The following is a 14,917-nucleotide window of genomic DNA, read 5'->3' on the forward strand; positions in this document are numbered from 1 at the left end:
TTTGTCGAAGGTCTAACTTTAAATTATTTGAAAAAGAAATTTTAAGATTTAATGCTCCGTATTGTCCTCCCTGAAACACGTGTTTTCTTTTAAGCTAGGATCGTACTATTTGGCTATACGGTATGAAAACTCAACGAGTCCTTTGTACACTCAAGTACCGGAGGTCATAAAATCGAGCCTATGCTGGCTATCCTATTCTAGCTGCACAAATGTGTTTTTAAATATGCTCTTCAAGTTTCAAACTAATAAAATAAAATATATTTTATTTTCTAAAATAAATATTTCTAAGAACCAAAAATATCCAAAATATAAAAGTGAAAGTTTTGTAACTGGATTTATTTTATTGTTATTGCTTATTTTTTTCTTTCAAAGACTCCCACGAAAATAAATACGTTACGCTGACTATACAAATAATTCTTTGTTCCTATTTCTCATTAAACTAAAAGTTTAAATATTGAATTTCAATACTTAGCTACAGTAACCGAAAATGTTCACACGGCTCCAACTGCCGAGTAGACATAAACCTAAGATAATTTATTTTATTTATTAAATTGCTGACGCGCGTAAGATAATATATATATGAAAATAATTTGTAGTTATTTAATCTATATTATTATTTTTCTCTTTTATTTTATCATTATATTATATTACAGGTTTTGTTTAAATAATTTTTCTCCTCTCAGAATCTTGAGTGATCGTAATAGGATACTTCCTGCGATAAGACTGCAATAACTTTTGAATAATTGTTTAAATGCTTAAGTATAGATATATATCATATATGAATACTTTTTACTTATTTTGAGTTTTATCTATTATTATAATAAACCGAGAAAAAGGAAACAAACCTCCTTATATTTTAATTAAATTCTCAAAATTTTCTATAATGTTTTTAAAAGGGTTGCATTAATTTTCCTACTTAAAGTTCGTATTATTATCTTTCGACGTATTAATTTGTGTAATAGATGAATGCAAACAAATTCCCCGATATTTAACGGTCAATAGCTATCTTACTGCAAAATCAGATCCCTTTGTTTTATTTTTTTTTTTTCCACGAAAGGTTTCTTTCCTTAAAACTTTTATTGATCTTTATATCGCTTTTTGGGGAATAATGGGAATATATATATATATATATATATATATATATATATATATATATATATATATAATATATATATGTATATATATATATATGTATATAACTAAATATTAGTAAAATAATTTATGATCAGCCTCAATCACATGCACGATAAAATAATAAAATATATAAATGTAAATCTAACAATTGGGTTGAAACTTTGAAAATACTATTTTTTCCTTTGTGCTTATTTTATGGAGTTTTTACTTCCGCTATGTTCCTATGATGGAATATAATGGATTCCTCATTTTTTTCAGGAAATAGATTTAATAAATCTGTAGTGGAGCAAAAACACCATAAAACAATACTTTGCCTATGTTCGTACGGATCAAAAATTTAGAGATACTCTATTTACTTTCTTTATTTATATATATTAAAGTAATATTTAAATAACTCAACGAATTATTTCCGAAAATAATCAAAATATCAACGTTTCAGATAAATATATGCATTCTTATTATTATAACTTAACTCTATTCTTAAGAGGAAAGAAGGATGCTATAAAAATTTCTACAACCTACGAGTTTATAACCGAATAATAAAAATAAATATATAAAAATGAAAACACCGTTTTTTTTTTCTCCAAAAATTTCTTTATTTTTTTTTTTTTTTATGACCGATCTTTTGTAATAATAAAACGATAAAAATTTAACGCGATTTTCTTTGTATAGTTAAAAATGAAATTCCTTTATTTTTCCCGGAAGAAAATAGAGATAAAACTCTTTAAAGGAATATATTTTTAAGTTTTAACATTTTCCCAAAAACTTTATTATACTTAGATTTTTTTCTTTCAGACGAGAGTTTAACAGTTTGAAATAATATCATTTGTATGACTCTATTATTAAGTGAAATAAAAGAATAGTACTCTAACGATCGAATCCCACCGCTGCCACCAGAAAATTCATTGTTATGTCTGACTATTATTTAGTAATTTATTTTGGTTGCGTGGATTAGGCGTTCGGACTAACCAATGCAATTTTCGGCTCAAATGTTTAGTTCAAGCCTTAATTTATTTATTTTGGGATACGTTTCGATGTGGACTTTCTTTCATCTCTATTTCGATAAAAACAGAGTTATCTTTATAGGTATATGAAGATCAAAAATGCGCGGATCAATACATACGATTTTTAACTTGATAGCTTCCTTATTTCCTCTTAAACTTTTGAGGCTGATTGGAAAAATTATTAGAGTAGAAAAGAAATGGAGTCAATTATTATTACCTTACCTTTAGTGTTGAGGTATAAATTTATATTTTTCCTTGCGCTAGTTCCCGTGTTGTAGACCCTTGAATTGGCTACTAGATCTCGGTGCCAGCGATCTCCTGATGAGGGTGGGGTGAAGACTTATTGCTTAACTTATTTGATGAATAATACACGAAATTTATTATCACTTATGTTTTTTTTTCTTTATTTCAAAACCCCAATTTTAATTTGGCAATAAAAACTCCTTCAATTTTTCTTCAAAGAAAATAGAGCTAATACTCTTTGAAGGGATATCTTTATTACCTTGTACATTAATTAATTACACTCCAAATTTTAAGTTTGAATTTTCGGATATAATAATTTTCGCAACTTTTCTATTAACACTCATCACTCACAACCAATAACACTTTTATTATTATTTATTAATTTTTTTTTTATATTTTTTATCTTTTTCGATACAGAAATTTTTATTTTATATTGAACTAAAAGAACAATTCCTTTATTTTCCTTCGCAGGAAATAGATACAGTGCTCTTTAAAGGGAATTGGTTTTTTTTCTTTGAACATTTATTTAATATTTATTTTTGGTTATACTTGTTTCCGCGATGCGTGATTATTATTATAATTTTTTTTATATATATATACATATGACTGTTTAAATGTATACCTTGATATATTTTTTCCTGTTATGATTTTCTTTCGCGATGCGATTTTTAATGATTTATTTTATGAATTTAATTGAATTATAAAAGCGACGTGATCGGTTTTATTTCTTTTTTTTTTTTTTTTTTATAAGAGATTTGAGGATACCGCTGTACCTAGTGATTGACTCTTTGCTGAGGGGTAACTCAGCTACAAACCGCAATGCAAACCGGTGCTCGGTAGAGTGATTTTTAACTTGAAAATTTTGAACACCACAACCATGGGGGTTCGAGTTTGGGGAAGGGGAAATTTTAAGTGAGTTGCATCTTGTGAGATGTCCGGTTGACGGAACTTAATTTAAGTCAATGCTAATTGTGCGCATTAGAGCAATCTTAGCTGACAGTAAGTGGGGACCGAAGAATAAGAGAATGAGAGACAGAAAGAAAGAAATCTGGTAGAATAGGTTTTGTCACACTCCATTGAACCCATCCTTGTTTCTTTCAAGAGAAAATAGAATTGTATTCCTATGGAGAGTTCAACATGAGTGACTGTAGGAAAGTTTGCGAAGTCGGACATAACATGATCGAAGACGCCTGCGCACTTGAAAGTTTTCGAGAGCGAGAAAATTCATCAGAAAAAAGTAGGGATGAGAACTTAAACATATAACCCCGGCAATTATGACAAAGACCCACACATGCGCAGAATGTCTATTATTTTAGTTATATCAATAATCATACAAAAAAAAAATATTAACTGGAATAATAATACAAATAGTAATAAAACATAATAATTACCATGGTACTGCAACCTTAATTTAAGAAGGAAGGGTATTTTAAAAGATGCGCTTACGAATAATATAATTAAATATTAATTTTTAACTTTATTTAATATAATTAAAAAGACATCTTATAAACACAACAATGTATCAATTGTAAAATAATTAAATAAAAAATTCAAAAATTAAGAATTAGGGGTATCATAAATCTATATATTTAACGTACCATAAAAATCCAAATAAGTATAAAATACTTTAATATTAAAAAATCAAAAAACTATTTTTAAAAACCGTACATAACTATCCTAAATATATTTAAAATTAATGAAATATTATTTATATAAAATTTAAAAATAATTTATAAAAAATCTCAATGCGAACTTATAAAAGTCTAACGTTTAAAAAACTAATGCTTAAAAAAAACTACTCGTTAATCTGACAGTTCTTCAATGTCTTCATCAGAGCTTATCTCGTCGTCATCATCAGGCCAATAGATTCGAAGTCGTCCATCATCAGGACAATAGATTCAAAGGGGTCCATTATTTGCAACAGGTCCCTGCGTCAGTAAGTTCGGGCTTTCAAAATATATCCTGTCTGGATCATCTACGTCTCGAAACCACCAGCACATGGCCTCCGGACATATATCCAATTCAACTGTCACCCCACCAAGCGTGAAAATGATCCCATGAGGATCATCAACACCTGGCTGTACGAGAGCAGCAATTTCATCAGCGATTGAGTCCTGCAAATCTTGGTGCACCCAAATTTAAGGGGCTAGCACGCTATACGTTAAGTTCAGCAGAACTATATCTGAAAAAATACATGGATTTTATTTTAAACTATATAAAATAAATATCCAAAAAAAATATTGAGATATAGAATAAACTTACCATTCATAGCGTCAGCTATAGAAAGTGGAGGAAGTTCCATTTTATATACCCGCTCAAATTCAGGAAACTGCTCCATTATCAGGTTAGGGCTAAATGTGTAGAAGTGTGGTGATATTATAAGGTCCCCGGGTTTTGAAAACCACCAACACAGACGCGCATCACACAATCGTAAGATCGTGGGTACAACACTTACAGTGACCGTAGCCCCATCGAGTTGCTGATCTGATGCAATAATTTCCCGCAAGGTCTGCAAAATAACCCGCCAAATAAACCCTATTGGATGGACAGTCCACTCATTCGGGAAAATATATCCATAGGATATTCCGTTGATCATATTGAATCTGTAACACAAACAATAACAATAAAAAATAATAGTACTTTTTTATCAAATTCTTTTATCAATCTTAAAAAAACTTACATTTTATTTTTTATAAAGTTGATGATAATTTTATTCGAACCTGTAAAATCAAAAAAGATTACATGAAGTGGTACTGAAATAACAATAAATTAGATACTTACAATTCTCAAGATTAGGATGATGACGACGACGACGACGACGAAGATTATTTAATATTCAATCTATAAAAAAAAAAAAACGTAAAAAAATCAAAACCAAAACTTTATCTAAATATCTACAATGCACATATACTTACGTTTTGGATGAAAAAAAATTAATAAAAACTTAAGAATATTATATATTAAAATGAGAAAAAATTCTACAAGCACTACACTCTTGATCTGTCGAAACGGTTATGAACTAAAATCTAGCTGAAAAAAAGCATTCTTTGATTTGTCAGCAAGTGTGAAAAACCAAAACATAACCATCATACACACTTATAAGAGAGACTATGAACATTTAGACCCCCCATAGGGTACAGCACTCCGACATGCACGAGTCAAACGAACCACATGTTGAACTGTTTTTCATCAAACATTTCCTTCTAAATTATCAAAGAATAAATATTAATAATGTTAAAAAATATTACTCGAAATCTCATCAAACAAATAATAAAAAAAAATTATCCTAACATGCACTTTCAAATTTCAATTTCTTAAGATTTTAATTATCGGTTTACTTACTGGAGCTTAATCTTGCAGAATCAAATTAATTAATTACGAATAACAAACTATTTAATTTTAACAATCAGATAATAATACATACAAAATATCTCAAGGTATAAGTTCAGTATAAAACTCAAGATATTGTCAACAAGTGTTAAAACCAAAAACAAGCCTATGATGCACATTTGAGCGAGAGAGAGAACCCCAAGCCTTACCATAGAGCGTCTCACTCTGACATACATAGGTCAAACACACCACAAGTTGAAGGACTTTTTACGGGAATTCTCTTAAAGAAAAATTTTCTGTTTCAAACTCATACATGTACAATAGAAGAAAATTTATTTGTACATAAGTTCAAAAAATTTAATTGTACACACATTTTTAAAAATGAACGTTAAAAATTTTATTTATACATAAGTTATAAAAAATAATTATTACAATAAAACTTAAAAAAATAAACGGGTTACACAGCCTCTGGATAAATTTAAAAAAATAAACGGGTTACACATCCTCTTGATCGGAAAGGATGACTGTATCAGCATTATCATCATTATCAACATTATTTGCATCCTCAGAATCTGAGAGGATAACAGTCTCAGCATCCTCAGAGCAATGAAGGTCTTCCTCCGTAACAGCATCAACAACACGATTGTGAAATAATTGGTGTTCCCACTCAGATGCTGCTGCACCCAAAGTATAGAAAATTGGTGGAATAAACCCATATGCGATTGCATAATCTCGAGCATCCTGGGATCCATCCCTGAGCCTAAAGTGCCACGTGACCTTTTCGTCATTGATCTCCAAGGAAGCCTCCTCATCGAAAGAGGTGACAATGGAATCTTTGATCGGTTCATTTGCCGAGATTCGATTCCACAACTGAGGCTCGATAAAATACCTCACCTCTTCCACTGAGAAGCTCTGAACCCAGTGCTTCGGGAATAACACCGCATATTGGATGCAATAATCATTTAGATTATTATCTGTAATAAATAACAAAAATGATATATATATATATATATATATATATATATATAAATATATATATTTTTTTTTTACATATACCTTTCCCCAAAGAAATTATTATTATCGATCTCACGATCGAAAGTAAATATATATTAAATTACATACATTCTCACATCTTTTCTCTACGATCTACCGAACATAAACATTTTTTATGTCCCAAACTGTATATATAATAAATCTTATATTTGATACTTTAATCCACATATTAATTCTATAATTTATTTAGACGATTGATATGTAACACTCTTCTATGTAATTCCAACATACCCACCGGAAATAAACAATTTTTATGACACCGCTTATGAGATTCGTACTATCATCGATCTTTGATACTTGCAGTCTCATTATTTATTTAACTCTCTGTTTTAAATCTGTCATCGATAACTGGAATTAAAAAATTTTTATTACACCGCTTAAATTTCTTACTCTCTGTCTTAAATCTTAAACGGTCGTTCATGTTATCGATATCTAGATTTTTTATTAATCTGTACCACCCAAGTAAATAATTTTTATAAAACTCTTCTATGTAATATAACATATCTGTCATCGATCACTCTATCACCGGAAGTAAAAAATTTTTATTTTACCGCTTAATGAGATCTGTGCTAGCATCGATATTTGATACTCATAATTCTTAAAAATTTATTATGTATTTTTTTTTCTCTGTGTTTAATCCTAAACGATCGTTGATAAATACTTTTCTTTTCAATCTATACCACCCAAGTAAATCATCAATATTTGATATGCTCAGTATTATACTTATGGGATTCATTTTTTTACTCTCTGTGTATTCCTCATTTTGAATACTCAGAAACGTTGATGATAATATAAACCTATAGTCGAAAGCTTAAATAGCTTGTGAGAACGCACTTAATTTATAGTTGAAGTGTAAATCTTTATGTGAACACATCGTAAGTTTTTTATACAAAATAATTATTCCTGCTCCACAAGTGTTTGTGATTTGAAACACACAGTGTTAATAGAACAATTCAAGAAATGTCCCAACGAGGTTTAGTTAAAGCTCTCCACAATTTAGTTAATACAGTGGCACAATCATATAATGATTTACAATCAGAGGTGGTGGATAAAGAGCAATGTCAAAGGTGTTACAATGTTTGTAATGATACAATAGACTATTTTAATACAATTTTGACAGATCCTAATACCATCATTCAAGTTCGACGAAGTGTGCAAGCAAACATAGCAGTTCTTTGCTGGTACAGTAGTCAGTTTCTGCAACTTAGTGGGCAGGTCGCAGGTGGTGATTCAAGTGTAAATAATCAATCTATTAAATGGCAAGATCTCGAGAACGCTTTTTCCAACAACATTAAGACAGGATCGATAATCAACCGCTCTCACACTGACTTAAGAGATTTTTTGAATGTCTCTAGAGACATTGTCCTGGATAAAATCCAAGAAATGCTGGAAAACGTTGCAGGTGTTAAAATAAACGTTGAACTATTTTGCAAATTCAGGAAAAATACATCAGTTGAAGAAGAAGTCAACTCATTCAACAACAAGAGTCGGGCTATTTTACCTGCAACATCTTTAGCTGAGTGGTATGCAGACTTTGTATACGAAAAATGTTAAACGAAGTCGAAGAATTTAATCAAAAAGATTCAGGGTGGAGTTTGACGGAGATTACCAATCTGGTGGTAACAATGTCAAAATACACACCTCTGCAAGAAGGGACTTCAACATTTGTGAGGCTTCCTCGAGATATCCAGATGAAACGAGCTGTTCTCAACATAGAAAATTTCGATGAGTACTGTTTTCTATGGAGCGTCGTTGCTGCGATTCATCTTCCTAACACTGGACATCCTGAGAGAACATCGGCGTATCCTCATTATAGTGCTGTCCTAGAATATACAGGTATTATTAGGTGTACAAAAAAGTTCTACCCGTTTTTTGTCAAAAAAAAATATATTTAAAAGTTTTAAATAAAATACAAATTTTAATCAAAATAACCACCATCAGCATCTACTACCCTTTGCCAACGCTCAGGCAACTGATGGATCCCACGGCGATAAAAGGCTTGATCTTTTGTCGAAATGAAATCATCTATTGTTTTTTGCATTTCGTTTTCATTTTGTAAGTGTTTGTCAGCCAAGTAATTTTGCAATGAACGGAATAGGTGAAAATCACACGGTGCAAGGTCTGGTGAATACGCCGGGTGCGGTAAAATTTTCCACTGTAAATCATTTATAGTGTGGTGGACGATTGAACTTCTATGAGGCCTGGCGTTATCATGCTGCAGTATCACTGGTCGAGGTTTTTGTCCCGCAAATCGTCTTTTACTGTTGATTTCATCTGCTAATTTTTTTAATTGACAACTGTAGCGTTCTCCAGTAACGGTTTCTCCTGGTTTGAGTAACTCATAATATAGCACGCCCCACTCATCCCACCAAATACAAAGCAATATTTTTTTCCCAAAAACATTACGTTTTGGTGTTGATGTCGTTGGTTGTCCTGGGTCTACCCAATGTTTTCGACGTTTAGGATTCTCATAGTAAACCCACTTTTCGTCCCCTGTTACAAGTTTCCACAAAAAACTTTTTTTTTATGTCGTGAAAGCAACGACAGGCAGGTGTCAACTCGTCTCTCTCGTTGTTCTGGAGTTAATTCATGAGGTACCCATTTTCCTTCTTTTTGAATCTTATCTAAAGCATGTAATCTTTCAGAAATAGCTTGTTGAGTAACGTTTAACTTTTTCGCAAGTTCTTGTTGTGTTTGTGCAGAATCTTGATTCAGTAAATCTTCCAATTTCTCGTCACTGATTGTTGAAGGTCTTCCAAAGCGTGGTTTATCATTTAAATTAAAATCTCCGTTTGTGAATTTCCGAAACCATCTTCAACAAGTACTGTCGATCAATAACACTGTCACCATAAGTTGCACAGATTATTCTTTGAGCTTCAGCAGCACTTTTTCCTTGATGAAATTCATATAAAAGACAATGGCGGATATGCTCATTACTTACTTCTATTTTTAACTTAATAAAAAAAATATATATATCGAAGATTAATATATTAAAAGTTTGATGAATTTAATGAGTACAAACAGCTGTGCATGTACATATACGTATTCATAGCTAACCTACAAATAGCTGTTAGATAACTCCATCTTTGAAAAACGGGTAGAACTTTTTTGTACACCTAATAAATTTCCTATGACACTTAAGCAAATCCCACAGTTTGAAAGATTAAATGATTTAACAATAAATGTATAGGGTATTGAATCTCATTTTACAAAGAAAAAATCTGAAAATAGTATTATAATTCCATTATATTTAAGTAAATATTGTAAACTCAATAGAAAAACCGTCCATCTTTTAATGTTACAAGCTAATGTTAATTTAAATATGACAAGTAATAAGTATAAAAATTATGAGCCTATGTATCATTTTGCTCTAATTAAAGATCTTTCACGATTAGTTAAAAGTCAGATATCAGCTTCGAAAAGCAAATTATTTTTTTGTGATCGATGCTTAAATCATTTTAAACTGGAAAAATCGTTTGAAGATCATAAAAAAGACTGTTTCGCATTAAATAAAGTTCACATGACGTTTCCGACTGAAGAAAATAAAATTTTAAAGTTTAAAAATTACCAGTATAAAGATATCGTACCATTTGTTGTCTATGCAGACCTTAGAATGTACACTTAAACCTCAAGAAAATGATAATTCTGACAAACATATACCACATAGTATCGCATTTTATCGTTTTTGTAGTTATAATAACAATTTATCTAAATTTGAACTGAATCGATCACAAACCTGCATCGAGTGGTTTGTAAAAAAATTAGAATGTTTAGCATTAGAAGTCGAATCATACTTAAATAATCCTGTTGCTATAAAAACTCTGTCGAGACAACAAAAAGAGAGTCATGAGCAAGCAACTGTTTGTCATATTTGTGAAAGATCTATAACTTCTGCTACAGATAAATGCTACGATCACTGTCATTTTACTGATAACTATCGCGGCCCAGCTCACTTATCTTGTAATATAAATTATAGGCAATCTCACATCATACCAGTAGTATTTCATAATTTATCTGGTTACGATTCCCATTTTATAATAAAATCTTTATCAACCGTTTTCGAGGGTAAAATTACATTATTACCAATTAATCAAGAACGTTATATATCTTTCACGAAGTATGTCGAAAACACATCAGTTTGCTTACGTTTTATAGAATCATTCAGGTTTATGGCTTCTAGTCTTGACAAATGAGCATCTAATCTGAATGGTTGCGATAAACAAATTACTCAACAACATTACAATGATCCGGGAAAATTTTAATTAGTAACTCGAAAGGGTGTATTCTTATACGAGTACATAACTGATATTGACAAACTTAATGACAAACAGCTGCCTGATCAGGACTTATTTTATTCTAAATTATCGAACGATGGTGTATCTGATAATAATTATTCTCTTGCTCATTTAGTGTGGAATGAATTTGATATTAAGACATTAGGGGAACATTTGGATTTATATTTAAAAACAGATGTACTTCTTTTAGCTGACATATTTCAAAATTTTAGACATAATTATATGGCTACTTATAGCTTAGATCCTTTACATTACTATACAGCGCCGGAACTTGCTTTCGATGCGATGTTAAAATATACACATGTTGAGCTCGAGTTATTTACCGATCCTGAAATGATGCTTTTTATTGAAAAAGGTATCAGAGGTGGTGTATCTCAGTGTACAAATAGGTATGCAGTAGCTAATAATCGTTACATGGGATCCAGCTTTAATCCTAATAAAGCTGTATCCTATTTAATGTATTATGATGTGAATAATTTGTATGGTGCTGCTATGAGTATGCCGTTACCAAAAGGTTCATTTGAATGGGTTTACCCACCTGACGATCTATCTTTTGACGTCGATAACGTAGATCAATTTTTAAACGACATCGATAGCGTTGGCTATGTATTAGAAGTTGATCTACATTATCCTCAGGAATTGCATGATCTACATAAAGATTTACCACGATGTCCTGAACATTTTTCACCACCGGGTAGCAAGTATACTAAATTATCGACAACTTTATATGATAAAAAAAATTATGTTATACATTATAAGAATTTAGGACAATGTTTAGATTTAGGATTAAAATTAACAAAAATTCACAGAGTTTTAAAATTTGAACAGTCACTCTGGCTCAAGTCATATATAGATAAAAATACAGATTGTAGAAAGGCTGCTAAAAATGAGTTTGAAAAGGACTTTTATAAACTTATAAATAATGCTGTCTTTGGTAACACTATGGAAAATGTCAGAAAATACAAAGAGATTCATATAGTAACAAGATGGGCCGGTAGATATGGTGCTGCTGACTATATTTGTAAGCCTAATTTCCATAGTCTTACTATTTTTGATGAGAATATGATAATAATTGAATTAAAGGCGACAAAAGTACGCTTTGACAAACCCATCTATGTTGGTTTTTGTATATTAAATCTATCGAAAACTTATATATATGTCTTTCATTATAATTATGTAAAACATAATTTTTCAAATGACGAATCTAAACTAATGTACACTGATACTGATAGTTTTATTTACCATTTCATTGTACCAGACATCTATAAGATCATCAAACGTGATATCGCCAAGTTTGACACCTCTGATTATCCACCTGATAATGTTTACAACATACCACTTGTTAATAAGAAAGTATTAGGTCTGATGAAGGATGAGAATAATGGTAAAATTATGACTGAATACACTGGACTTAGAGCAAAGTTGTATGCTTTTAAAATTTATAATGAAGATCAGGTAAAAAAGCGAGCTAAAGGTATTAAACGTCCAACTTTGCGAACTATCACTTTTGAAGATTTCAAACGATGTTTAGAAGATCATGTAAATTTAAGTAAGACACAATATGTAATTAAAAGTAACAAACATCGTGTTAGTACAATAGTTCAGAATAAGATAGCTTTAAGTTGGGAAGATGACAAGCGTCAGCTTCTGTTAAACAGTACAGATACCGTACCATGGGGTTACAAAGTATCAAGAGATGATAGAGTAGTACAGCGTACGGTGGTTACGAGAAAGGCAACAAATACGGTGCAGTAGGTGACCGAGGATATAAAAAACAATGGTTAATATATTAGATATTCAACGACCAATTATATTCGATGAGTCAATTGCTCACTATGAACTGCATGCTCATCAACCGTATGCATCGTCAACTTTGAACAACAATGATGAAGTTCGTATCACAATCCAAAATCAAAATTTGTGCATACTTCCTAGCAAAAGAGCACTCCATATTCTTGGAAAATTTACCAAGAGTGATAATACTGCTGTCGCTGCCACATCCAACTTGGTTAATATGGGGATTGGCGACATGATTAAAGAATTTCGCTTACTTATGAATGGTGTTGAAGTTGATCGAAAAGTAACATTGGTATAACAAGTCTGATGAAAGGTTATGTATCATTCAGTCCAAATCAGTTGAGTGCTTTGGAGAATGCTGGCTGGGTGATGGAAGATGATGTTAAATTAACAATCGCTGCAGAAAGCTTTAATTTATTGATTCCGTTGAATATTTTGAGTGGTTTTGCTGAAGATTATCTGAAAGTCCTTATGAATGTTCAGCTAGAGATAATTCTTACAATTTCAAACAGTGACATTAATGCTTAGATACAACAGGCAGCAGGTGCTGAGGAAGTAAAGTTAACTTTGCAAAAAATCGAGTGGATTGTACCGTACGTCACCGTATCAGACAAGGAAAACTTTCAAGCATTAAATTATATTACAAGTGATCCGGCTATCTCAATTAGTTTTCGAACCTGGGAATTGTATGAGTATCCGCTGTTACCGGCAACATCAAAACATATTTGGGCTGTCAAAACATCAACACAACTGGAGAAGCCACGTTACGTCATCCTCGGATTTCAAACAGCAAAAAAAAAACGACGCAAGGAAGAATGCGAGTCGATTTGATCATTGTACGCTCCGTAACGTAAAGTTATTCCTGAACTTACAGAGTTATCCCTACGGAGATATGAATTTGGACATAAACGACAATCAGTATGCTTTATTGTACAGTATGTACACTGATTTCCAATCTTCATACTATAATAAAAAGGCAGAGCCACTGTTAACAAAGCAGACATTTTTTCAAGAAGCTCCGCTCTGTGTTATAGACTGTTCTAAGCAGAATGAGGCAATTAAATCTGGACCAGTAGACATTCGATTGGAGTTTGAATCCACAAATCAATTTCCACAAAACACAACAGCTTATTGTTTTATAATCCACGAGCGTATCGTTGAGTATAACCCTATCAGCAGCACTGTACGAAAATTGACTTGAAACATGGTTGTGCAATTTGATCTGACACCAACTGTACATTATATGTATACATGGAGTTATGCATACAAAACTGCTAGACAAGGTGAATGGGAGCAAATGGCTCGAGATCGAGAAAGGTTTAAACTTAGGATAGAGAGATCAAGATATATTATAGAACCTGTATTGGTTAAAAAAATAAACTTAATAAATAAATAAACATTTTTAATCGATAAATCAATTCGTTTTATTTATAATCTTAACCTGATACATTCCAATAACATAATTTTAATTAAATTGTGTATATATTTTTAACTTATTTATGAACTATTATTTTTATAGGATTACTATTATTTATACACTTTGGGCAATCTTTTCGGTATGGATAAAGCCATATTCCACAGATATCCCAATCGCCACCAGTAGCTGGGTAGTGGTCCATACAAAATGAGTAATCTCTTATTTTATCATTATTCTGTAATGCCACCGGAAGTGTATTGAGACATGACGTATTTGGGTCCTCGCAAAACGTAGAAGAAAGTGATAATCAAGGCAAGCGATGTCACGTTTATGCATTTTTTTCAAATCAGACAGTTGATAATATATTTGCGCAGATTTTTCGTATGATGGATTGTCACCCCAGAATTCCAAAAACCAACGCTTTAATTGTTGAATATTTTCAAAAGCACATGCATGTGTTCTTCGACGATGATATAGCCCCAGCGGACATTTTTCCTTATTATAGCGATCCACATTTTCAAATAAATAATGTCTCATTAGTTGGATGTCGATAATTTGTGCGGAGTAATCGGTCATGATCGTCAACCATTTGTCTTTTTGCTTTCCATCAACATAAATATAACTTGCTTTGCTCACTATATCTT

The 14,917-nt window shown here is 31.4% G+C and overlaps 1 protein-coding gene across 1 annotated transcript; it reads left to right on the plus strand.

Moving 5' to 3' along the window:
- The first annotated feature begins 8,389 nt into the window (after positions 1-8,389).
- LOC128668826 (uncharacterized) lies at positions 8,390-12,814 on the plus strand. Its single transcript, XM_053742623.1, has 4 exons — positions 8,390-8,600; positions 11,235-11,760; positions 11,869-12,080; positions 12,318-12,814. The coding sequence occupies exons 1-4, from the start codon at positions 8,390-8,392 to the stop codon at positions 12,812-12,814; spliced, it is 1,446 nt and encodes a 481-aa protein (XP_053598598.1).
- The last annotated feature ends 2,103 nt before the right edge of the window (positions 12,815-14,917 follow it).

The sequence above is a fragment of the Microplitis demolitor genome, chromosome 10 (genome assembly GCF_026212275.2).
Source record: "Microplitis demolitor isolate Queensland-Clemson2020A chromosome 10, iyMicDemo2.1a, whole genome shotgun sequence".
NCBI lineage: Eukaryota > Metazoa > Arthropoda > Insecta > Hymenoptera > Braconidae > Microplitis > Microplitis demolitor.

What these genes read in the sequence shown, in the direction of transcription:
- LOC128668826 (XM_053742623.1), top strand. Translation starts at nt 8,390, where the DNA reads ATGTCAAAATACACACCTCTGCAAGAAGGGACTTCAACATTTGTGAGG. An exon ending in TGCTGTCCTAGAATATACAG is followed by an intron (nt 8,601 to 11,234) that starts GTATTATTAGGT and finishes ATTTAAAAACAG; the next exon opens with ATGTACTTCTTTTAGCTGAC. An exon ending in TGGTGCTGCTGACTATATTT is followed by an intron (nt 12,081 to 12,317) that starts GTAAGCCTAATT and finishes TCATTGTACCAG; the next exon opens with ACATCTATAAGATCATCAAA.